Raw genomic sequence first — 26,324 nt, forward strand, 5'->3', positions numbered from 1 at the left:
CATCTCTGCTTGTGGTGGCTGTCATACCTTGCTGCCTTATTACCTCTTGGTTTACCCCCTCATGAGCGTTAAAAGGACGTTTAGGTGTTGGCATTTGTCCTTGGCTGGCAGACTGGATTTTGCCTGTGGTTTTGGCTTTTTTATTGCTAGCTGGGCGGAGCTTGGGTGGCATAATGAGGTTCTCTTATCGCTGTGGATATACACGAAATAAAGTATGTGGGGCTGAACTTACAGTTTTGCACTCGATGTCAGATTTCAGGAACTGGTTTCTGCTCAAAATACCGTTTTCTGTTTCTACTGAAAACTGTGCATTATCTCCAGATTGTTCTATGCGATGAAAAGATGATGGTCATATAAGTCCAAGATGAGTAAAAAACTATAATAAACTATATCATATATATGCATGCATTATAATTGGTATATGAAAGTGACGGTATTCGTGATCTCATGCTTTGCTTGTTTAGAGTCAGGCCTTTTTAATCATGATAAGGATGCAATGGCATCCGAAGTGTGCATCTTAAACATGTGCCTACGGAGCAATAGGCACAATAAGTAAATTGTTTAAGTACTAATGGATTCAAATAATTTCTATAATATCTCATTGCCCATGACTTACAGGTCACACTCATCGTCGCTGGCATCGTTGTCATGACAACACTGACAATAGGGAAGTTCATTTCATCAGGAGCTGCCCAGGATAACCTTGCTGTGTCTTCCCCGATCTCAGAGAGGATAAGGTTTTGAGGAGGATCAGGTACTTGATATGAAAAGAAAAAAAACGTGTATCAATTCGAAACGAACCCGAGACTACCACAATGCACATAAACCTGTCGATTAATTTTATTCTTGCTTCTTGAAGAAAACGTTTCTGATGACGAATCAAAAGCTTACATGATATAGCAACAACTAATGGTTTTAAAGTGACCTCCATCCATAGAGATTCAATTATGCATAGCAGGTGAATTGGATAGTTCATAAGGTAGGTAAAACTGGGCTTAATAATAATAATAATAATTATCCTTGCTTATATAGCGCCTAACACTTCCTATGCAGTCTCTAAGCGCTCTACAATAATGCAGCTACTTACCCTGGCTTTAGCAGTGCAGTTGTTACGCTTAGTTAGGTTTATGAATATTGGCCCTATACATGCGTTAATTGAAACACATCAGTAAACAGGTCTTACAAAATATACATTAAGTATTATACATTTTAAATTTCATTCCTGTAGGGAGTGGGAGTGGCTCATGTCTCATTGAGACTTTTACATCATGCGAGTATTCAAAAACAGTTAAAAGGGCAACAAATTCACTGGTGATAAGAAAATATGCGGGTAGGAAATTCGATAGCTGCAGCCGGGATAGATTTAATGTCAATTTGTAAAATTGCCATGTTTTTAGAACTTGTTTTTAGAGTGTTGAAGTGTGACGGCATCAACAAATATTTTTTTTTGGAATTTCTCTTTTGGAAAATGAAGAAAAAATTGAGAAATTCTAAAAATAGATTTTTATGATGTCACAGCTTCGGTACTCTTGTTGATGATTATGCAATAAGCATGGTTCTGGACCATAGTTCTAATTTTTTTCTGATTGATGACTGAATTGCTAAGTCTGTCTTGCCACTTTCAAAAGATCCCTTAACCCTAAAAAGGACGGGCTATTTGAGGCCTTAGTACGGCCTGGGGGGGGGGGGCATTATGCCCCCCACCCCCCCCCCCCAAAAAAAAATCTGGGCCGTGAAGCGGCCGATCTCCGCGAAGTTTTGCACGCATGTCAAGTGAAGTGTATAAAATACTACGATAGTTTCAATTTTTTGAAAAATTCACTCATTTGCATATTTATGGTAGTTTATGCAAATAAGGTCAAAAAAAAATCTTTCAAAAGTTGCGCAAGACTCGAAAGAAAAAAGTCAGCAAGCGGCGGGGCGCCATCCATATGCGTTCCGGAACAATCAGAAAAATTGTGGAGGGGGGGGGGGCATGATGGCCCCCTGGCCTTATTAGTGTTAATATACATAGTATTACTTCTTTACTCATTAGTGTTTTTAGCGCTCCTAAATAATCGATTTTCTCTTAGTATAATTATTATACCCACATGTGTAAAATAGGAGGGTTGTGTCTTCGCTTCTTTTGTCTCCACTGATAGCAATAATTCCAACTGTATAGCCATGGCCAGCTGCCAAGTTCTGGATTTTGGCACTGGTCATGTCGCCAGTAATGTTGACAAGAAGCTCATCCCCATCCACACTGCCCTTGTCTGCGGGGTCAAGGGTCACTTTGTAGAGTCCACGGATACCCTCGGGTTGGTCCCATTCCAGCGTCACAGCGCGAGGACCGAGGGAGCCGCCAATGATGCGGATCTCTGCGATGGCGGCTGGATCTGTGGAGGCAAGGCAGCATAATATTTTTGACTGACTGCTGATGGTAGTGCGAAAGCAAAGACTCTATAACACTGTCAGACAAAACTGTAGGTCATCACATTATATTCTTCAAACTGGCAACATTAATGGGTTTTGTTTATTGCTAGATTGTTTATATACAAGTTATGTTTCTGTAAAAAATATGTATTGGTAATAAACAATGTCGATTTTGCTTGGTTTTGTTTTAATTCCTGTTTAAAATACATGGCGTCAACTTTGTGGTGGTCATACCCTATTTGTTCATGCATCTGATTACAATTTGTAGGGCTCTGCATCAAAAGTTACTGAGCCAAACCGCATAGTATAGACTGAGTTTCAGCCATTCCATTACATTGTGATTAAAACTTGAAATGATTGTGAGGGGCTAGTTATTTAATAGAGGTTAGTTATTCTTTGAAATGATTACAATTCATAATAATCGATTCAATATTCCTGAAAATCACATGCACTGCATACATAAATAGGTATATGGTAATGGGAATATACACAAGCTTCACGGCAGTTTGGTCCAACTTTTCAGCTACTTCTGGGCCCCTCTGCATAAATCTTACTAACGATTGAAACTTTGGCCGTCAATATTATCTACCGTGGCAACTTCAATCACCATCAATGCAAATCAAAGTTTCCATGGAAGTTATCATCAGTGGCAAAGTTACCATCAATGCTCAGTTTTATTCAACAGAACCCTCGTCATTTTTTAATGTATTAGGACAGATTCTGAAGAGCGATCATTTCCAAGGAACGTTTTGAATCACTTAAACTGAAACATTTAAATTAGGGCTTTATTTGACGAAATATTGGAATCAATGCTACCGCTGCAGAGAAAATGAATGGATTAAACTGACACGAGAGTCCCTCACCTAATCTGAACGAAATGCTTTCATTTAGATAGCTCGTTTCCTGCGAGTATGAGGAGCAGCTTGTGACATAAACTGTGTACTCCTGGCCCGGATCTAGACCATAGAACCGGGCAGATCGGTAGTTCCGCTTTACAGGAAACCTCTCCTGCTGTCTGTTTGCCCTCGCCTCGTATGGTTCATACCTGACGCAGTACTGGTTAAAGGCATCGGTGCCCAGGTCTTGCCAGGTCACGGTGAATTCGGTGTTGCCTTTAGAGGTTACGGCCAGACTGAGAATCTGGGCAAATGAAGCTGGGATAAGGAAGGAATGAAAATGACAAATCAGTCGCATTTCATTTTGTTAATTATCATCATAATCAATATAACTTTTATTGTTATTCTCCTTGTTTTTCGTCTTCTTCGTATTATTATTATAATTATTATTAGTAGTAGTAGCACTGATAGTAGTAGGCCTGGATCACCTGGGCCTTGGAGGCAGCGCATAATACAAGAATTAAAATGCATGGGAATCGGGTACGTCATTTGCCTCGAAATCGGTTGACTTGATCCTTGCATCTGCTTCTAGAGAATCACAACTGTAATTTCCAAAATGACTTGAGAAGCCGCTGCTGTTTACTGTATCACCGTGGTTCTCTTTGATGTGAAAATGAACGGCAAGTGGGGATGAACAAAAAAAAAGTATCACAAGACAAAGGTCTTATGCGTAATTATACATAATTATCTGAAGAAAAGGGAGAATTAAGAATGTAAGAACATACAACAAGTTTTCCTGATTTCATGAAGATACGCTCAAAATATAATTAGGATGGCGCCTAAATATAAAACATGAACTATTCCAGAAAAGTGTGTGTTCTGCTGTCACTTCTACTCACATAGGCTAGCCATGGCTCCATACGCTACGAAGAAATCCATTACGAGGCTACGAACGGACTTCGAGGTACTTGCAGATAAAATAGCTTCAATAGCTCGATATGACAAACCTGGGGGTTTCTAGGACACTTACCCATTACTTAAACCTAGGATGACTACCCTCCGGGACAACTACCCCGGACAACTATCCCCATACAAATACCCCCTAGGACAACTATCACTTAGGACAACGACCCCAGAAAACTACCCCCGGACAACTACCAAACATTCAGTTTCTTAAAGTTCGGAGAAGACCCTAAAAATCACCATTGGTTTTGTACAGTTTCATGATTGCTTTAGCAATTTATCATGATTGAACGAACATCAGCCTACCTGTGTATGCAGAAAACAATTCCCCGTCGCTGAAAGTCTGAGCATTTCCCTCGCCCACGACCGTAGACACATCGATTAGATACTCTGTGCTCGGCATCAGTCCTTCAAGTAAAACCGATGTCATGTTTGGATAGAGGTACCCCACCTCCGTAAAGTTACCAAGCTCATTCGCTCTCTCAAAGGCGACGTAGTACCAGTCAAATATGGTTTCGTTGCCTGGGTCGGACCAGTCGATTACGAGGGAGGTCAGTTGTCTGTCGGCAGTCTTTATGTTGACTGGTGGTAACGGACCTGAAGGATAATCATATGAGGAATCGTTCACACCTCATTACATTCATAAATTTAAAGAACTCCCCCCCCCCCCCCCCCCCCCCCGGAAAAAAAAAAAACTGTTTTATGGCAGTTTTTATTCAAACAATAAGGGGGGAAAACTTTTGCAAATCTGTACACTTATCTCAGGAAATTTGCTGACATTTTATATATTGATACATTTTTAGTCTTAATTTTCACGCTTACGTGTGTACTGCTGAATGGTTTCACACACACCATCCTGATCAATGAAGACGTTGTATTTCTGACCAGATTGGAGATCTGTGAAGTTAACATACTCGCTGTCGTTGAAAAGACCATAGAGGGTTTCGTTCCCGCAACCGCAACCCAGGCTAAATTCTATGTAAACGTAATCCTGCGTGCTCTTGTCCCATCCGACCTGAAAAGAATCTGCAGACAGTGCAGTAACTGCTACATTGTCATTTGCAGGAGATTCTAGAACAGAGAATGAAAGGGAAAGATGATGGAAAGTCATATGACAGCATTTCAAACGACACTTTTGCATTTACTACTCGTGCAAGTTCAAGTAATTTTGTCTGATACGTTACTGACATAAATTGTTATAGGCAAACCCACCAGTGTATAAGGATTACACGTTTGGCTTCCGAATGAAATCTGGACCAATGCAACCTGTACCTAACGATGACCTTTTCCTAGAGGTCACTTTTCTTGTCTTCCTTCATTATATAGGCTTCACCCTACATGTTATAAAACGCTGTGTTTTGATAACCCTGTGATAGCTTAGATCAGACCTAATATGAAATAAAAAGATTAATGTGTTCTAACCTCCTAAATACTTGGTAACATATTGGGACACTAACTGATCAAATACCCTGGACTTGTCCTTATACTGCTCAGATGATAACCATAATGCAAATACATCTAAAGCTGTGAAAGTTAAAAAAGTAATGAACAAAAATTACATTAAAAAGAACTTAGCAGTAAATTGAAACCTGTTTATAAAGACCGATAAAGGGAGACAAGGTAAGTGTTCCTTATATGCTGGTGGTCTAGGGGAAACACGGATCGTGACCTTTTTCATTGAATACAGGTGGTCATGGCAGAACAAAATAATTTATTTTGATTCAGATATATCCACCTAAACAAATTGACTACATATTGAATAAATATCCACATTATCTGCCTGAAAGAGAACAGTTCCAAAAAATAAATTCAACCTATTTTACAATTTCCTGGGTATTGAAATTGCAAAAATGTTATCTAAAGGTAGATTCAAATGTTGCACTGACATATTGGTAGGTGGTCTGCTTTTACCAGACTGATACAAAAGCAGTACTATGCTTATGACTAAGGCTAAGCAATCAGGGGACCAATGGCTTCAGGTTTTCTCCGAGGGAAAATTGGTGCATCACATTTTCAAGATTGCTGCGCTCATGTCATGTTCAAATGCATAACATAATTTAATACTAAGAATATCTTTAATTATAGATCTCTTGTACACTTTCGTAAGGATTTGTTTTTACATCTAATGGCAAGAATACATCTCATTTTTCAGAATACTTTGACTTATTCTGTGGGGTGAGGTTTCCAGTAAGTCTATTCTGAATGAACAATTTAATAGCTACTATCATACTAACCTGTTCTAAAATCGATCTTCCTTGGCTCACTCCTCACATCGATGGCCCCAAAGACCGTGACCACTGTGACATTGTAATCGGTGTCCGGCAGAATACCGATGAAGGGAAATTCAACCCTGGTTTGGTTCTTGATGATGTCACTCCGGTAGATGTGGGCTGGAGAGTCGGTGAAGCCATGGTCCGGACTGTAGGTCACTTCAAAGAAGTCGTAATCGCCTTCAGGGATATTCCAGGCCACTTGACCAGCACAAGAGGAGATTCTACCCAAAGACAGATTGGCAGGGCTAAAGGGTACTAGATAGGTGGAGCCAGGTAAAAATGTCATAAGTAGAAAGTCAGAGGTGAAAATTTCAAATGTAAACATTTTAGAGGTAAAACTTAAGAGGTAAAAATGTCAGAGTTCAAAATGTCAGAGGTAAACATTTTTGAGGTAATAATAACAGAGGTACAACAAATTTATGATTAAGTTTTGTTGTGCATCTTATAATGTATCAGTTGAGGCAAGATAAGCCTGATTTCATTGTGCAGGACATTGACTTATGTGTCCCAACTGTATCTAATGTTTGCAAGTTTGAGATATGATGAATGGTGCTTAACTCAGCATTCTACTTAATGAAGTAGGTACTAATTTAATCATTCGTTGCTAATTGAGACCATGATCTCTTTGTTTGTCCGGTTTCGTTCGAAAATTTCACCAGAACGAGTCACAAGTTTTTTTCTGCATTTCTTCAGGGTAACTTGCTTTAATGATTGGATTCCTCTTAATGCATCCAAGTAGGCAAACCATCAGAGTGGAGTTTGGTAAAGGGTACACATTTTTATCTTTTTCAGCAAAAGAAAACCCATAAAACTTGTCAAAGATCACTATGTACTTAATTAAGAAAGCGTTAGAACCATCGACGTCATATGGCAAAAAAACGTATTGATGTAACAGATCATTTAAACAAAACACGTTACTTGAAGATTTACGAGGAAACAATCACTCGGACAACCGTTACCGAGGATGATGTAAATGAATAAAATCAGCTTTGTTACAGAATTAATGATTTTGTTTGAGATGAAGTATGTTAGCTACGCTCTACATCCATGTAGTATTGGCGCCCTGCCAAAAGTTCATTTCAAATCTTACGGTCGAAACAAAAATTTTGCGAAACTCCCTTTTTCAATTCCTAAAGCTCGGTGGAGACCCTAAAAATCATCATTGGTTTTGTACAGTTTCATGATTGCTTTAGCAATTTCTCACGATGAAAGGAACATCAGCCTACCTGTGTATGCAGAAAACAATTCCCCGTCGCTGAAAGTCTGGGCATTTCCCTCGCCCACGACCGTAGACACATCGATTAGATACTCTGTGCTCGGCATCAGTCCTTGAAGGAAGACCGAGGTCATGTTCGAATAGAGGTACCCCACCTCCGTAAAGTTACCAAGCTCATTCGCTCTCTCAAAGGCGACGTAGTACCAGTCAAATATGGTTTCGTTGCCTGGGTCGGACCAGTCGATTACGAGGGAGGTCAGTTGTCTGTCGGCAGTCTTTATGTTGACTGGTGGTAACGGACCTGAAGGATAATCATATGAGGAATCGTTCACACATGATTACATTCATAAATTTAAAGAACTCCCCCCCCCCCCCCCGAAAAAAAATAACCTGTTTTATGGCAGTTTTTATTCAAACAATTAGGGGGGAAAAGCTTTCGCAAATCTGTACAATTATCTCAGGAAATTTGCTGACATTTTATATATTAACACATTTTTAGTCTTAATTTTCTCGCTTACGTGTGTACTGCTGAAGGGTTTCACACACACCATCCTGATCAAAGAAGACGTTGTATTTCTGACCAGATTGGAGGTCTGTGAAGTTAACATACTCGCTGTCGTTGAAAAGACCATAGAGGGTTTCGTTCCCGCAACCGCAACCCAGGCTAAATTCTATGTAAACATAATCCTGCGTGCTCTTGTCCCATCCAACCTGAAAAGAATCTGCAGACAGTGCAGTAACTGCTACAATGCCATTTGCAGGAGATTCTAGAACAAAGAAGGAAAGGGAAAGATGATGGAAAGTCATATGACAGCATTTCAAACGACACTTTTGCATTTACTACTCGTGCAAGTTCAAGTAATTTTGTCTGATACGTTACTGACATAAATTGTTATAGGCAAACCCACCAGTGTATAAGGATTACACGTTTGGCTTCCGAATGAAATCTGGACCAATGCAACCTGTACCTAACGATGACCTTTTCCTAGAGGTCACTTTTCTTGTCTTCCTTCATTATATAGGCTTCACCCTACATGTTATAAAACGCTGTGTTTTGATAACCCTGTGATAGCTTAGATCAGACCTAATATGAAATAAAAAGATTAACGTGTTCGCACCTCCTCAATACTTGGTAACATATTGGGACACTAACTGATCAAATACCCTGGACTTGTCCTTATACTGCTCAGATGATAACCATAATGCAAATACATCTAAAGCTGTGAAAGTTACAAAGTTCTGGTAAAAATTACATTCAGAAGTACTTAGCAGTAAATTGAAACCTGTATACAGAGACCGATAAAGGGAGACAATGTTAGTGTTCTCTAAATGCGGGCGGTCTAAGGGAAACACGGATCGTGATCTTCCTGTTCATGTGGTTTTCTTTGAATTTAAGCGGTCATGGCAGAACAAAAAAAACAAAAAATTGATTCAGATACATCCACCTAAACAAATTGACTACATATTGAATATTTATCCCACATCATCTGCCTGAAAGAGAACAGTTCCAAAAAATAAATTCAACCTATTTTACAATTTCCTGGGTATTGAAATTGCAAAAATGTTATCTAAAGGTAGATTCAAATGTGGCACTGACATATTGGTAGGTGGTCTGCTTTTACCAGACTGATACAAAAGCAGTACTATGCTTATGACTAAGGCTAAGCAATCAGGGGACCAATGGCTTCAGGATTTCTCCGAGGGAAAATTGGTGCATCACATTTTCAAGATTGCTGCACCCATGTCATGTTCAAATGCATAACATAATTTAATGCTAAGAATATCTTTAATTATAGATCTCTTGTACACTTTCGTAAGGATTTGTTTTTACATCTAATGGCAAGAATACATCTAATTTTTCAGAATACTTTGACTTATTCTGTGGGGTGAGGTTTCCAGTAAGTCTATTCTGAATGAACAATTTATTAGCTACTATCATACTAACCTGTTCTAAAATCGATCTTCCTTGGCTCACTCCTCACATCGATGGCCCCAAAGACCGTGACCACTGTGACATTGTAATCGGTGTCCGGCAGAATACCGATGAAGGGAAATTCAACCCTGGATTGGTTCTTGATGATGTCACTCCGGTAGATGTGGGCTGGAGAGTCGGTGAAGCCATGGTCCGGACTGTAGGTCACTTCAAAGAAGTCGTAATCGCCTTCAGGGATATTCCAGGCTACTTGACCAGCACAAGAGGAGATTCTACCCAAAGACAGATTGGCAGGGCTAAAGGGTACTAGATAGGTGGAGCCAGGTAAAAATGTCATAAGTAGAAAGTCAGAGGTGAAAATTTCAAATGTAAACATTTTAGAGGTAAAACCTAAGAGGTAAAAATGTCAGAGTTCAAAATGTCAGAGGTAAACATTTTTGAGGTAATAATAACAGAGGTACAACAAATTTATGATTAAGTTTTGTTGTGCATCTTATAATGTATCAGTTGAGGCAAGATTAGCCTGATTTCATTGTGCAGGACCTTTACTTGTGAGTCCCAACTGTATCTAATGTTTTTAAGTTTGAGATAGGATGAATGGTGCTTAACTCAGAATTCCAATAAACGAAGTAGGTACTGATTTAATCATTCGTTGCTAATTAAGACCATGTTCTCATTGTTTTCATGGTTTCGTTCTAAAATTTCACCAGAACGAGTCACAAGTTTTTTTCTGCATTTCTTGAGGGTAACTTGCTTTAATGATTCATGGATTCCTCTTAATGCATCCAAGTAGGCAAACCATCAGAGTGGAGTTTGGTAGAGGGTCCGCATTTTATTATTTTTTCAGCAAAAGAATACCCATAAAACTTGTCAAAGATAATCGGTTTTGTTACAGAATTAATGATTTTGTTTGAGATGAAGTATGTTAGCTATGCCCTACATCATTGTAGGATTGGCGGCCTGCCAAAAGTTCATTTCAAATCTTACGGTCGAAACAAAATTTGCAAAACTTCATTTTTTATAATTCCGAAAGTTCGGGGGAGACCCTAAAAATCATCATTGGTTTTGTACAGTTTCATGATTGCTTTAGCAATTTATCACGATTAAACGAACATCAGCCTACCTGTGTATGCAGAAAACAATTCCCCGTCGCTGAAAGTCTGAGCATTTCCCTCGCCCACGACCGTAGACACATCGATTAGGTACTCTGTGCTCGGCATCAGTCCTTGAAGGAAGACCGAGGTCATGTTTGGATAGAGGTACCCCACCTCCGTAAAGTTACCAAGCTCATTCGCTCTCTCAAAGGCGACGTAGTACCAATCAAATATGGTTTCGTTGCCTGGGTCGGACCAGTCGATTACGAGGGAGGTCAGTTGTCTGTCGGTAGTCTTAATGTTGACTGGTGGTAACGGACCTGAAGGATAATCATATGAGGAATCGTTCACACATGATTACATTCATAAATTTAAAGAATCCCCCCTATAAAAAAATATATATATATAATAACAAATAAATAAATAAATAAATACATACGTAAATACAATCTTAAAATATCTGTATTATGGCAGTTTCTTTTTTTAATTAAGGGAAATATAACTTTTGCTAATCAGATTAATTATCTCATGAAATTTGCTGACATTTTATATGCACAGCACTTTCTAGTCTAAATCTTATCTCTTACGTGTGTACTGCTGAAGGGTTTCGCACAGACCATCCTGATCAATGAATACGTTGTATTTCTGACCAGATTGGAGGTCTGTGATATTAGAAATCTCGCTGCCGTTGCCAAGAGCAAAAAGGGTTTCATTCTCGCACGCAGTCTTGCTCTCGTCATCCAGGTTGAATCGTATGTAATTGTAATCCTGCGTGCTGTGGTACCATCCGAACTGAAAAGAATCTGCAGATAGTGCAGTAACTGCAACATTGCCATTTGCAGGAGATTCTAGAACGAAGAAGCAAAAGGAAAAATGATGGAAAGTCATATGTTACTGACATAATTTGTTATAGGCAAACCCACCAGTGTATAAGGATTAAACGTTTGGCTTCCCATTGAAATCTGGACCAATGGAACCTGTACCTAAAGACCACCTGTTCATAGAGGTCACTTTTCTTGTCTTCCTTCATTATATAGGCTTCACCCTACATCTTATAAAACGCTGTGTTTTGTTTATAACCTGGTGAAAGCTTAGATAAGACCTAATATGAATTAAAAAGAATAATGTGTTCGCACCTCCTCAGTAATTGGCAACTTATTGGGACACTAACTGATCAAATACACTGGACTCGTCCTTATACTGGACAAGTGATAACCCTTAATCAAATACATCTAAAGCTGTGAAAGCTACAAAGTACTGGACAAAAATTACATTCAAAAGTACTTAGCAGTAAATTGAAACCTGTATACAGAGACCGATAAAGGGAGACAATGTTAGTGTTCTTTAAATGCGGGCGGTCTAAGGGAAACACGGATCGTGATCTTCCTGTTCATGTGGTTTTCTTTAAATACAGATGGTCATGGCAGAACAAAATAATTTATTTTGATTCAGATATAACCACCTAAACAAATTGACTACATATTGATTCAGTATCCAACATATTCTGCCTGACAAAGAACAGTTCAAACAAATATATTCCACATATTTTACAATTTCCCGGGGATTCAAATTGCAAAATTGTAATCTAAAGGTAGATTTAGATGTTGCACTTACATATTGGTAGGTGGTCTGTTTATACCAGACTGATAAGAAAGAAGTAGTATGCTTTTAACTAAGGCTTAGCAATCGGGGACCAATGGCTTCAGGTTTTCTCCGAGGGAAAATTGGTGCGTCACTTTTTCAAGATTGCTTCGCCCATGTCATGCTAAAAGGCATAACACAATTTAATGAAAAGAATATCTGAATGTATAGATCTCTTGTACACTTCCGTAAGGATTTGTTTTTACATCTAATGGCAAGAATACATCTCATTTTTCAGAATACTTTGACTTATTCTGTGGGGTGAGGTTTCCCGTAAGTCTTCTCTGAAGGACCAATTTATTAGCTACTATCATACTAACCTGTTCTGAAATCGATGTTCCTCGGCTCACTCCTCACATCGAGGGCCCCAAAGACCGTGATCACTGTGACGTGGTAACGGGTGTCCGGATAAATGCCGATGAAGGAAAATTCAACCCTGGTTTGGTTCTTGGTGATGTCGCTCCGGTAGATGTGGGCTGGAGAGTCGGTGAAGCCATGGTCCGGACTGTAGGTCACTTCAAAGAAATCGTAATTTCCTTCAGGGATATCCCAGGTCACTTGACCAGCGCAAGAGGAGATGCTACCCAAAGACAGATTGGCAGGGCTAAAGGGTACTAGATTGGTGGTGCAAGGTAAAAATATCAGAGGTGAAAATTTCAGATGTAAACATTTTAGAGGTAAAAATGTCAGAAGTAAACATATCTGACGTAAAATCTCAAAGGTAAAAATGTCAGAGCTCAAAATGTCAGAGGTTAAAATGTCAGAGGTAAAAATATCTGCGGAAATAATTTCCGAGATAATAATAGCAGAGGTACAACAAATTTATGATTAAGTTTTGTTGCGCAAATATTAATGTTTCAGTTGAGGCAAGATTGGCCAAATTTCATTTTGCAGGACATTGACTTGTGTGTCCCAACCGCACCACATGTCAGTTTTCAAGTTTGAGATATGATGAATGGTGATTTACTCAGCATTCCAATAAAAGAAGTAAGTACTGATTCAATCATTCGTTGCTTATTACGACCATGTTTTCATTGTTTGTATGGTTTCGTTTGAAAATTTCACCAGAACGGATCCCAGGTTTTTTTTTGCATTTCTTCAGGGTAACTTGCTAAAACGATTGGTTTCCCCTTAATGCACCCAAGTAGGCAAACCATCAGAATAGGGTATGGTAGAGGGTCCGCTTTTTATTATTTTTTCAGCAAAAGAAAACCCATAAAACTTGTCAAAGATCGCCTTATACTTAATTAAGAAAGCGTAAGAACCATTTATGTCATACGTCCCAAGATGTAACAAAATTATTTAAACACAATACGTTACTTAAAGTTTTAAGAGGACACAATCACTCGGACGACCTTTACCAAGGATGATGTAAATGAAAAAAAAATCAGTTCAGTTACAGTATTAATGAGTTTGTTGGAGAAGAAGTATGTCAGCTACGCCCTACATCCCTGTAGTATTGGCAGCCTGCCAAGAGTTCATATCAAATCTTACGGTCGAAAAAAAATCGCGATACTTAATTTTTAAGTTCCTAAAGTTCGGGGGAAACCCTAAAAACTATTATTGGTTTTGTACAGTTACATGCTTGCTTTAGCAATTTATCATGATTGAACGAACATCAGCCTACCTGTGTATGCAGAAAACAGTTCCTCATCGCTGAAAGTCTGGGCATTTCCCTCGCCCACGACTGTAGACACATCGATTAGATACTCTGTGCTCGGCATTAGTCCTTCAAGGAAGACCGATGTCATGTTTGGATAGAGGTACCCCACCTCCGTAAAGTTACCAAGCTCATTCGCTCTCTCAAAGGCGACGTAGTACCAGTCAAACATGGTTTCGTTGCCTGGGTCGTACCAGTCGATTACGAGGGAGGTCAGTTGTCTGTTGGTAGTCTTTATGTTGACTGGTGGTAACGGACCTGAAGGATAATCATATGAGGAATCGTTCACGCATGATTACATTCATAAATTTAAAGAATCCCCCCTATAAAAAAAAAAATATATAAATATATATATAATAACAAATAAATAAATAAATAAATGCATATGTAAATACAATCTTAAAATATCTGTATTATAACAGTTTTTGTTTTAATTATATTGGGGGAATATTACTTTAGCTTATCAGATTAATTATCTCATGAAATTTGCTGACATTTTATATGCACAACACTTTCTAGTCTAAATCTTATCTCTTACGTGTGTACTGCTGAAGGGTTTCGCACACACCATCCTGATCAATGAAGACGTTGTATTTCTGACCAGATTGGAGGTCTGTGATGTTAGAAATCTCGCTGCCGTTGCCAAGAGCAAAGAGGGTTTCATTCTCGCACGCAGTCTTGCTCTCGTCATCCAGGTTGAATCGTATGTAATTGTAATCCTGCGTGCTGTGGTACCATCCGAACTGAAAAGAATCTGCAGATAGTGCAGTAACTGCAACATTGCCATTTGCAGGAGATTCTAGAACGAAGAAGCAAAAGGAAAAATGATGGAAAGTCATACGTTACTGACATAATTTGTTATAGGCAAACCCACCAGTGTATAAGGATTACACGTTTGGCTTCCCATTGAAATCTGGACCAATGGAACCTGTACCTAAAGACCACCTGTTCATAGAGGTCACTTTTCTTGTCTTCCTTCATTATATAGGCTTCACCCTACATCTTATAAAACGCTGTGTTTTGTTTATAACCTGGTGAAAGCTTAGATAAGACCTAATATGAATTAAAAAGAATAATGTGTTCGCACCTCCTCAGTAATTGGCAACTTATTGGGACACTAACTGATCAAATACACTGGACTCGTCCTTATACTGGACAAGTGATAACCCTTAATCAAATACATCTAAAGCTGTGAAAGCTACAAAGTACTGGACAAAAATTACATTCAAAAGTACTTAGCAGTAAATTGAAACCTGTATACAGAGACCGATAAAGGGAGACAATGTTAGTGTTCTTTAAATGCGGGCGGTCTAAGGGAAACACGGATCGTGATCTTCCTGTTCATGTGGTTTTCTTTAAATACAGATGGTCATGGCAGAACAAAATAATTTATTTTGATTCAGATATAACCACCTAAACAAATTGACTACATATTGATTAAGTATCCAACATATTCTGCCTGACAAAGAACAGTTCAAACAAATATATTCCACATATTTTACAATTTCCCGGGGATTCAAATTGCAAAATTGTAATCTAAAGGTAGATTTAGATGTTGCACTTACATATTGGTAGGTGGTCTGTTTATACCAGACTGATAAGAAAGAAGTAGTATGCTTTTAACTAAGGCTTAGCAATCGGGGGACCAATGGCTTCAGGTTTCCTCCGAGGGAAAATTGGTGCGTCACTTTTTCAAGATTGCTTCGCCCATGTCATGCTAAAAGGCATAACACAATTTAATGAAAAGAATATCTGTATGTATAGATCTCTTGTACACTTCCGTAAGGATTTGTTTTTACATCTAATGGCATGAATACTTCTCATTTTTCAGAATACTTTGACTTATTCTGTGGGGTGAGGTTTCCCGTAAGGACCAATTTATTAGCTATTATCATACTAACCTGTTCTGAAATCGATGTTCCTCGGCTCACTCCTCACATCGAGGGCCCCAAAGACCGTGATCACTGTGACGTGGTAACGGGTGTCCGGATAAATGCCGATGAAGGAAAATTCAACCCTGGTTTGGTTCTTGGTGATGTCGCTCCGGTAGATGTGGGCTGGAGAGTCGGTGAAGCCATGGTCCGGACTGTAGGTCACTTCAAAGAAATCGTAATTTCCTTCAGGGATATCCCAGGTCACTTGACCAGCGCAAGAGGAGATGCTACCCAAAGACAGATTGGCAGGGCTAAAGGGTACTAGATTGGTGGTGCAAGGTAAAAATATCAGAGGTGAAAATTTCAGATGTAAACATTTTAGAGGTAAAAATGTCAGAAGTAAACATATCTGACGAAAAATCTCAAAGGTAAAAATGTCAGAGCTCAAAATGTCAGAGGTTAAAATGTCAGAGGTAAAAATATCTGCGGAAATAATTTCCGAGGTTATAATAGCAGAGGTACAACAAATTTATGATTAAGTTTTGTTGCGCAAATATTAATGTTTCAGTTGAGGCAAGATTGGCCCAATTTCATTTTGCAGGACATTGACTTGTGTGTCCCAACCGCACCAAATGTCAGTTTTCAAGTTTGAGATATGATGAATGGTGATTTACTCAGCATTCCAATAAAAGAAGTAAGTACTGATTCAATCATTCGTTGCTTATTACGACCATGTTTTCATTGTTTGTATGGTTTCGTTTGAAAATTTCACCAGAACGGATCCCAGGTTTTTTTTTGCATTTCTTCAGGGTAACTTGCTAAAACGATTGGTTTCCCCTTAATGCACCCAAGTAGGCAAACCATCAGAATAGGGTATGGTAGAGGGTCCGCTTTTTATTATTTTTTCAGCAAAAGAAAACCCATAAAACTTGTCAAAGATCGCCTTATACTTAATTAAGAAAGCTTAAGAACCATTTATGTCATACGTCCCAAGATGTAACAAAATTATTTAAACACAATACGTTACTTAAAGTTTTAAGAGGACACAATCACTCGGACGACCTTTACCAAGGATGATGTAAATGAAAAAAAAATCAGTTCAGTTACAGTATTAATGAGTTTGTTGGAGAAGAAGTATGTCAGCTACGCCCTACATCCCTGTAGTATTGGCAGCCTGCCAAGAGTTCATATCAAATCTTACGGTCGAAAAAAAAATCGCAATACTTAATTTTTAAGTTCCTAAAGTTCGGGGGAAACCCTAAAAATCATCATTGGTTTTGTACAGTTACATGCTTGCTTTAGCAATTTATCATGATTGAACGAACATCAGCCTACCTGTGTATGCAGAAAACAATTCCCCGTCGCTGAAAGTCTGGGCATTTCCCTCGCCCACGACCGTAGACACATCGATTAGATACTCTGTGCTCGGCATCAGTCCTTCAAGGAAGACCGATGTCATGTTTGGATAGAGGTACCCCACCTCCGTAAAGTTACCAAGCTCATTCGCTCTCTCAAAGGCGACGTAGTACCAGTCAAACATGGTTTCGTTGCCTGGGTCGTACCAGTCGATTACGAGGGAGGTCAGTTGTCTGTTGGTAGTCTTTATGTTGACTGGTGGTAACGGACCTGAAGGATAATCATATGAGGAATCGTTCACGCATGATTACATTCATCAATTTAAAGAATCCCCCCTATAAAAAAAAAAAATATATATATATATATATATATAATAACAAATAAATAAATAAATAAATGCATATGTAAATACAATCTTAAAATATCTGTATTATAACAGTTTTTGTTTTAATTATATTGGGGGAATATTACTTTAGCTTATCAGATTAATTATCTCATGAAATCTGCTGACATTTTATATGCACAACACTTTCTAGTCTAAATCTTATCTCTTACGTGTGTACTGCTGAAGGGTTTCGCACACACCATCCTGATCAATGAAAACGTTGTATTTCTGACCAGATTGGAGGTCTGTGATGTTAGAAATCTCGCTGCCGTTGCCAAGAGCAAAGAGGGTTTCATTCTCGCACGCAGTCTTGCTCTCGTCATCCAGGTTGAATCGTATGTAATTGTAATCCTGCGTGCTGTGGTACCATCCGAACTGAAAAGAATCCGCAGATAGTGCAGTAACTGCAACATTGCCATTTGCAGGAGATTCTAGAACGAAGAAGCAAAAGGAAAAATGATGGAAAGTCATACGTTACTGACATAATTTGTTATAGGCAAACCCACCAGTGTATAAGGATTACACGTTTGGCTTCCCATTGAAATCTGGACCAATGGAACCTGTACCTAAAGACCACCTGTTCATAGAGGTCACTTTTCTTGTCTTCCTTCATTATATAGGCTTCACCCTACATCTTATAAAACGCTGTGTTTTGTTTATAACCTGGTGAAAGCTTAGATAAGACCTAATATGAATTAAAAAGAATAATGTGTTCGCACCTCCTCAGTAATTGGCAACTTATTGGGACACTAACTGATCAAATACACTGGACTCGTCCTTATACTGGACAAGTGATAACCCTTAATCAAATACATCTAAAGCTGTGAAAGCTACAAAGTACTGGACAAAAATTACATTCAAAAGTACTTAGCAGTAAATTGAAACCTGTATACAGAGACCGATAAAGGGAGACAATGTTAGTGTTCTTTAAATGCGGGCGGTCTAAGGGAAACACGGATCGTGATCTTCCTGTTCATGTGGTTTTCTTTAAATACAGATGGTCATGGCAGAACAAAATAATTTATTTTGATTCAGATATAACCACCTAAACAAATTGACTACATATTGATTAAGTATCCAACATATTCTGCCTGACAAAGAACAGTTCAAACAAATATATTCCACATATTTTACAATTTCCCGGGGATTCAAATTGCAAAAGTGTAATCTAAAGGAAGATTTAGATGTTGCACTTACATATTGGTAGGTGGTCTGTTTATACCAGACTGATAAGAAAGAAGTAGTATGCTTTTAACTAAGGCTTAGCAATCGGGGGACCAATGGCTTCAGGTTTTCTCCGAGGGAAAATTGGTGCGTCACTTTTTCAAGATTGTTTCGCCCATGTCATGCTAAAAGGCATAACACAATTTAATGAAAAGAATATCTGTATGTATAGATCTCTTGTACACTTCCGTAAGGATTTGTTTTTACATCTAATGGCATGAATACTTCTCATTTTTCAGAATACTTTGACTTATTCTGTGGGGTGAGGTTTCCCGTAAGGACCAATTTATTAGCTATTATCATACTAACCTGTTCTGAAATCGATGTTCCTCGGCTCACTCCTCACATCGAGGGCCCCAAAGACCGTGATCACTGTGACGTGGTAACGGGTGTCCGGATAAATGCCGATGAAGGAAAATTCAACCCTGGTTTGGTTCTTGGTGATGTCGCTCCGGTAGATGTGGGCTGGAGAGTCGGTGAAGCCATGGTCCGGACTGTAGGTCACTTCAAAGAAATCGTAATTTCCTTCAGGGATATCCCAGGTCACTTGACCAGCGCAAGAGGAGATGCTACCCAAAGACAGATTGGCAGGGCTAAAGGGTACTAGATTGGTGGTGCAAGGTAAAAATATCAGAGGTGAAAATTTCAGATGTAAACATTTTAGAGGTAAAAATGTCAGAAGTAAACATATCTGACGAAAAATCTCAAAGGTAAAAATGTCAGAGCTCAAAATGTCAGAGGTTAAAATGTCAGAGGTAAAAATATCTGCGGAAATAATTTCCGAGGTTATAATAGCAGAGGTACAACAAATTTATGATTAAGTTTTGTTGCGCAAATATTAATGTTTCAGTTGAGGCAAGATTGGCCCAATTTCATTTTGCAGGACATTGACTTGTGTGTCCCAACCGCACCAAATGTCAGTTTTCAAGTTTGAGATATGATGAATGGTGATTTACTCAGCATTCCAATAAAAGAAGTAAGTACTGATTCAATCATTCGTTGCTTATTACGACCATGTTTTCATTGTTTGTATGGTTTCGTTTGAAAATTTCACCAGAACGGATCCCAGGTTTTTTTTTGCATTTCTTCAGGGTAACTTGCTAAAACGATTGGTTTCCCCTTAATGCACCCAAGTAGGCAAACCATCAGAATAGGGTATGGTAGAGGGTCCGCTTTTTATTATTTTTTCAGCAAAAGAAAACCCATAAAACTTGTCAAAGATCGCCTTATACTTAATTAAGAAAGCTTAAGAACCATTTATGTCATACGTCCCAAGATGTAACAAAATTATTTAAACACAATACGTTACTTAAAGTTTTAAGAGGACACAATCACTCGGACGACCTTTACCAAGGATGATGTAAATGAAAAAAAAATCAGTTCAGTTACAGTATTAATGAGTTTGTTGGAGAAGAAGTATGTCAGCTACGCCCTACATCCCTGTAGTATTGGCAGCCTGCCAAGAGTTCATATCAAATCTTACGGTCAAAAAAAAATTGCGATACTTAATTTTTAAGTTCCTAAAGTTCGGGGGAAACCCTAAAAACTATCATTGATTTTGTACAGTTACATGCTTGCTTTAGCAATTTATCATGATTGAACGAACATCCCGGCCCCCCCCCCCCACTCAGTGTTATTTAGGGTACGCGTATGCTTGTACCCTCTTTTTGAAAAGACCCCCTATCTGAGCACTGCCAACATTTCCGAACCCCCCCCTTTCGCGGGCTTTTCACGGGCTTTTCCTGCCTTGGAGACCCCCCTAAATCCGGAACGCTGCTCAATGTACCCCCCTATCTCAGGACATGCAGACACCCCCCCCCCCCCCCCCCTCTCATCTCAGATAAGCTGTCATTACTGGTTTGCACTTCTTCAAGTTCAAGTTCTTCTTCTTGATCATTTTGAAGCACAATTTTGTTTAGGGCTTCAATATTACACCATATCACAGACACTGATAACATGAAGGGCCTTGCATCTCAGATTTAACATTGTTAAACGATCCCTTTAATACACAGCCAGGAATACTAATGCAGCTGTGTGTGAATTAGGGTAGCGGAAGCCTACACTACAGTACAAAACTACATACTACTAGGTCTAGATTTAAGTCCCACATATTCATTTTCATGGGTGTAGGAAAATGAGTTTGAAAGTGTTATTATTGCGATCAAACTATAGGGCAAACTACTCACCTGAATGTGCCACCCTGTGAGCCACATGTAGACAGCCACAATATCCACAACGAGGAGACTGTGGGTCCTGCTCAAAGACGTCCCAATCTTGACAATTTTGGCAGGGCCCACGCCTAATAGCCCATCTTGATGCCCCGGCTTGATGCCGAGCCTAGCCCGATATGCATGATGAGCGCGCCGTACAGACTGTACGTTCTGTTGTTATCTCTCTCTCTCTCTCTCTCTCTCTCACACAGATTTTGAGAAGTCCGTACTGCCCCTGTACTGGGACGGGAGTGCATGGGACTCAATGTTTTTACTTTTCATAATGAAATAATCCTGAATGAGCTTTCAAAACTAGCAGGAATTTCTGAAATCTGATCGCGGGATTTCATCAATTTTTCTATGTTCAACTTCAAGATTTTTTATAACCCCCTTTTTTAATTACAAAGAGATGAGAGAAAAACACCCCTTTTTTAAAGAAATCTCCGGGTGAAAGTCAAATACACCCCCTTTTTTTACATTTCTCGGGCTGGACTTTGTCGCACGAAAAGTACCCCTTTACCGGACATTTTGGCAACACGCATGCGGTCATTTCCAAACCTGAGTGGGGGGGCCGGGACGAACATCAGCCTACCTGTGTATGCAGAAAACAATTCCCCGTCGCTGAAAGTCTGAGCATTTCCCTCGCCCACGACCGTAGACACATCGATTAGGTACTCTGTGCTCGGCATCAGTCCTTCAAGGAAGACCGAGGTCATGTTCGAATAGAGGTACCCCACCTCCGTAAAGTTACCAAGTTCATTCGCTCTCTCAAAGGCGACGTAGTACCAGTCAAACATGGTTTCGTTGCCTGGGTCGTACCAGTCGATTACGAGGGAGGTCAGTTGTCTGTTGGTAGTCTTTATGTTGACTGGTGGTAACGGACCTGAAGGATAATCATATGAGGAATCGTTCACGCATGATTACATTCATAAATTTAAAGAATCCCCCCTATAAAAAAATATATATATATAATAACAAATAAATAAATAAATAAATGCATATGTAAATACAATCTTAAAATATCTGTGTTATGGCAGTTTTTGTTTTAATTATATTGGGGGAATATTACTTTAGCTTATCAGATTAATTATCTCATGAAATTTGCTGACATTTTATATGCACAACACTTTCTAGTCTAAATCTTATCTCTTACGTGTGTACTGCTGAAGGGTTTCGCACACACCATCCTGATCAATGAAGACGTTGTATTTCTGACCAGATTGGAGGTCTGTGATGTTAGAAATCTCGCTGCCGTTGCCAAGAGCAAAGAGGGTTTCATTCTCGCACGCAGTCTTGTTCTCGTCATCCAGGTTGAATCGTATGTAATTGTAATCCTGCGTGCTGTGGTACCATCCGAACTGAAAAGAATCTGCAGATAGTGCAGTAACTGCAACATTGCCATTTGCAGGAGATTCTAGAACGAAGAAGCAAAAGGAAAAATGATGGAAAGTCATACGTTACCGACATAATTTGTTACTAGACCAACCCCACCAGTGTATAAAGACCACATGTTTTGCTTCCCATTGAAACATGAATTAAAGGAACTTGTGAGTAAAGGCCATCTGATCAAAGAAGCCATTTTTTCTTGTCTTCCCTCAGGGGTCTTTCTTCAGTCAAACATGCTGTCTAGAAAGATTACCTGTCCATAAAACACTACATTTTTAATTTCCCATGAATATAGGTTCTCATTGAAATCTTTACCAAAGAAACCTGTTCACAAAGACCACCTGTTCATAGAGGTCACTTTTCTTGTCTCCCTTCATTATTTTAGTTTCACCCTACATGTTACCAAACGCCGAATTTTGATAATAACCTGGTGAAATCTTAGATCAGACCTAATTAATGTGTGCACAGAAAGAAAAAAAAATGCTTTATTTTGATTCAGACATATCCACCTAAACAAATTACATATTAATTTAGTGTTTCTTTCTGCATTATCTGCCTGGGAGAGAACAGTTTTACAAATAATTTCCACATATTTTAAAATTTCCCGGGTATTGAAATTGCAAAATTGTGATCTAAAGGTACTTTTAGATGTTGTACTGACATATTGGTAGATGTTCTGTTTTTACCAGACTGGTAAGAAAGCAGGAGTACAAAGAGATTTGACACTTTGAAATTGTTATCTGTTGGTTTGCATCATTATTGCCGCGATTATAGTTTCGTGAATAGATTTACGAAACCTGAGCTTAGAATTAGTAAAAGTATTACTAATGTCTACGTTTTTAAACGACTGTCTGATTTTCTTGTGAAAATTTTACTTTGAAAAATGATTATCGAAATTCATGGTCAGAAATAATCACAATCTAGGGTCTATTATGTTCTTGCATCAAATCAATGCCTGAAAACTGAGTTATTGAACTAGAATTTTTTTATTTTTATAAATAGGCAATTATGAAGTAGGAATTAAGCCTGAAACCTTAGCCTACTAAACAAATCTGAACAAAGTGTAGGCCTATCCTTTTATGAATTAATGAAAAAGTAGCCCCAGAAAAAAGAGCCCTGCAAAAGTTGAAAAAGTAGCCCCCGAAAATTTCCCAAAAGTTTGAAATGGAGCCCCCGAAATGAAAAACTTAATTTTTTGCCTGCGCCCCCCTCTAGAATCCCTTGGATTTCCGCGGTCCTGAGTTGAGTGTATATATAATATAGGCGTGGGGTCCACGGGTTTCAAGGGGCCATAAACCTCCAAAAGCTCGGGGGTTACGTTCTTCAAATTGGGGGGGGGGGGAGAGATCAGATCGCAGCGAGTTGAGTGTATCGGGGGGTTTAGGCGTTTAATTAGGGTCAGATGAGCATATTTTTAATACTTTATTTGTGACACTTGCGGGTTACTAATTGACATGGGGTCAATACGTAGAGTTGCGTAGTGTTGCGTACCAACTACGCTGGCCTACGTTATTATATGCTGAGGGACGGAAAGGGGTACGCAAGATGAACGAAAACAATTCAACATGTGTAATATTTTTTGCTTACTTTCGGCGTAGAAACTTGACGCAGAAAGTATGCCTTTTTACGCAACACTACGCTACATGCCTACGCAACAGTACGCTACCCTACGCCAGATCGAAAAAGCAGTAAAAGCTAATTTCCACACAGTAAGCAACCATAAGCAAACCTGTACGCCAGCCTACGCATAACCTACGCAGGGACTATTTTCCCATTAATACGCAGCCTAATTTCTGCGTAGCCGGTACACCACACTACGAAACTCAACGCAGTTCCAGTGGCTTAAAGAATAACTACCGGTACAGTTGTATCGTTTTTTGTTTTTTTATATAAGGCCAAATTAAAAAAAAACATGTTTAGCGTCCTGCTTTTTCGAAAAATGAGAAGGAGGAGGCCCTTTTTTTTTTTTTTCTTTCAAAATGGCCGCTCCGTACGTTTTCCCTGACATTCGGGCTATTTTTCAAGATGGCGGCCGACATTTAAAAAAAAATTTTTTTTAAATCAGAAAATAAATTTTAGCAGTGCTTTTCATGTTTGTTTTCTTTCAAAAAATTTCAAAAAATTTCAACAAAAAAAAAATGGGAGGCAGCCCCCAAAAAGGAAGCGGGCGGGGACGCTGTTTTTTCCCTTTCGAAAAAAAAAAAAAAATTAAACAAATTTAAAAAAAAAAAAAATTGGGGAGCGGCCCCCAAAAAGGAAGCGGGCGGGGACGTTAAACATGTATATTTTTTTTAATGGCCTGAATGGCAAATAAAGTTCTTCGTGGTTTTAATTTAGACAGTCTCTATATATCTATTTACACCCCCCGCCCCCCTCTATAATCCCGCGGATTTCCGCGGGTCCTGCTAGTGCTTGTATATAAGCCTTATATTAATCAGGTTTTAGGTCTTCTTCGAGGGACAAATGGTGCATCACATTTTCAAGATGGCTGCGCCCATATTTCTTGCTAAAAGGCATAAAATCATGCAAAGAATATCTTCTTAAATATATATATATATATATATATACATCTAAGGGCAAGAATACATCTAAGGGCAAGAATACATCTCATTTTTTTCAGAATACTTCCACTTATTCTGTGAGGTGAGGTTTCCTTTAAGTCTTACCTAAGGAACAATTCATTAGCTACTATCGTACCAACCTGTTTTAAAAGAGATGTGCGAGGGGTTACTCCTTGAATGGAGCGACGAATTAAGGACCGTGACCACTGTGACGTTGTAAAACGTGTCCGGCAGAATGCCGATGAAGGTAAATTCAACCGGCCTCGTGTGGTTCGTGGTGGTTGGGTAGATGTGAGTTGGAGAGCTGGTGAAGCCATGGTCCGGACTGTAGGTCACTTCAACGAATTCGAAACTTGAGACATAAGGGATATAGATCACTTGACCAGCACACGAGGAGATGCTGCCCAAAGACAGTCTCATGGGCTCTAGATTGGTGGTGCCGGGTGAAAATGTCAGAGGTAAAAATGTCAGAGGTTAAAATGTCAGAGGTAAAAATATCAGAGGTAAAAATGTCAGAGGCAAAAATAAGTGAAACAAAATAATGTCAGTGGTAATAATTTCAAAGGTACAACAAAAAAGTCAGAGGTAAAATAATATGTCGGGGTAAAAATCAGTGCATGCCGTCATAATAGCACTTTTTCACACAAAATGTCAAGACGTAATTTACTGGGCTTGTCTATCATATTTCCTTCTTCCATGGCTTCCATATCATAATGTATATTTCGTAAATTACTGTGTACTGTACTTCGTACATGTCCTGCATAATACAATGTGAACACAAACATTGAAACTTATATTTTGTAATCAGGTTTGCATTTATACGTGATTTTCTAATATTTTCGATATTTTAAATTTGTTGAGGTTTTAATGTTTTTTTTAGGTTTGAGGAAGAATTGGCTGCCGACCTATTTTGAACTCGCCGCCCAATGACCAACTGATCTCCCAGGGCCGAACGGGCGGCGACAGCTCGATCGACAGCCTTTGACCTAGCGGCGATTTTTGATCTAGATCGCTCGACGGCGACCGCTCGATTAGGTCGGTGCCTGGGCGGCGAGTGAAAAGTGAGCAGGCGCCGCCGAATTTTAACTCTGCTCTAAAACTTCAGCGGCGACCGAGCGATATGCCCTTAAAACAAGCGGTGCCCGGGCGCCGAAGAGGCTACTTTTTGGGGTTGTGACCATAGCTTTTAACAAGTGTAAGCCCTACAAAGCAGTATGAAATCCAATTATGATGATCTTTTGTGCATCTAATAATGTTTTAGGTGGGGCAAGCTTGGCCCGATTTCATATTGCAGGACATT

At 39.1% G+C, this 26,324-nt stretch overlaps 1 protein-coding gene across 1 annotated transcript in view; it reads right to left on the reverse strand.

The window, feature by feature from the left end:
- The window catches only part of LOC100888548 (receptor-type tyrosine-protein phosphatase beta), a 43,870-nt gene extending 18,392 nt beyond the window's left edge, over positions 1-25,478 (reverse strand). The window contains exons 1-21 of the mRNA XM_011662455.2: positions 25,165-25,478; positions 22,231-22,491; positions 21,670-21,960; positions 19,177-19,470; positions 17,814-18,074; positions 17,238-17,528; positions 15,930-16,223; positions 14,567-14,827; positions 13,996-14,286; positions 12,689-12,982; positions 11,315-11,575; positions 10,757-11,047; positions 9,646-9,939; positions 8,219-8,467; positions 7,711-8,001; positions 6,446-6,739; positions 5,034-5,282; positions 4,518-4,808; positions 3,276-3,566; positions 2,091-2,375; positions 617-757 (exon numbers count right to left, since the gene is read on the reverse strand). Coding sequence (XP_011660757.2) covers positions 617-757; positions 2,091-2,375; positions 3,276-3,566; positions 4,518-4,808; positions 5,034-5,282; positions 6,446-6,739; positions 7,711-8,001; positions 8,219-8,467; positions 9,646-9,939; positions 10,757-11,047; positions 11,315-11,575; positions 12,689-12,982; positions 13,996-14,286; positions 14,567-14,827; positions 15,930-16,223; positions 17,238-17,528; positions 17,814-18,074; positions 19,177-19,470; positions 21,670-21,960; positions 22,231-22,491; positions 25,165-25,444 — 5,755 coding nt within the window. The 5' untranslated portion in view covers positions 25,445-25,478. The remainder of the gene's footprint in view (positions 1-616; positions 758-2,090; positions 2,376-3,275; positions 3,567-4,517; positions 4,809-5,033; positions 5,283-6,445; positions 6,740-7,710; positions 8,002-8,218; positions 8,468-9,645; positions 9,940-10,756; positions 11,048-11,314; positions 11,576-12,688; positions 12,983-13,995; positions 14,287-14,566; positions 14,828-15,929; positions 16,224-17,237; positions 17,529-17,813; positions 18,075-19,176; positions 19,471-21,669; positions 21,961-22,230; positions 22,492-25,164) is intronic.
- Between the last annotated feature and the right edge of the window lie 846 nt (positions 25,479-26,324).

The sequence above is a fragment of the Strongylocentrotus purpuratus genome, unplaced genomic scaffold (genome assembly GCF_000002235.5).
Source record: "Strongylocentrotus purpuratus isolate Spur 01 unplaced genomic scaffold, Spur_5.0 spur5_scaffold_14, whole genome shotgun sequence".
NCBI lineage: Eukaryota > Metazoa > Echinodermata > Echinoidea > Camarodonta > Strongylocentrotidae > Strongylocentrotus > Strongylocentrotus purpuratus.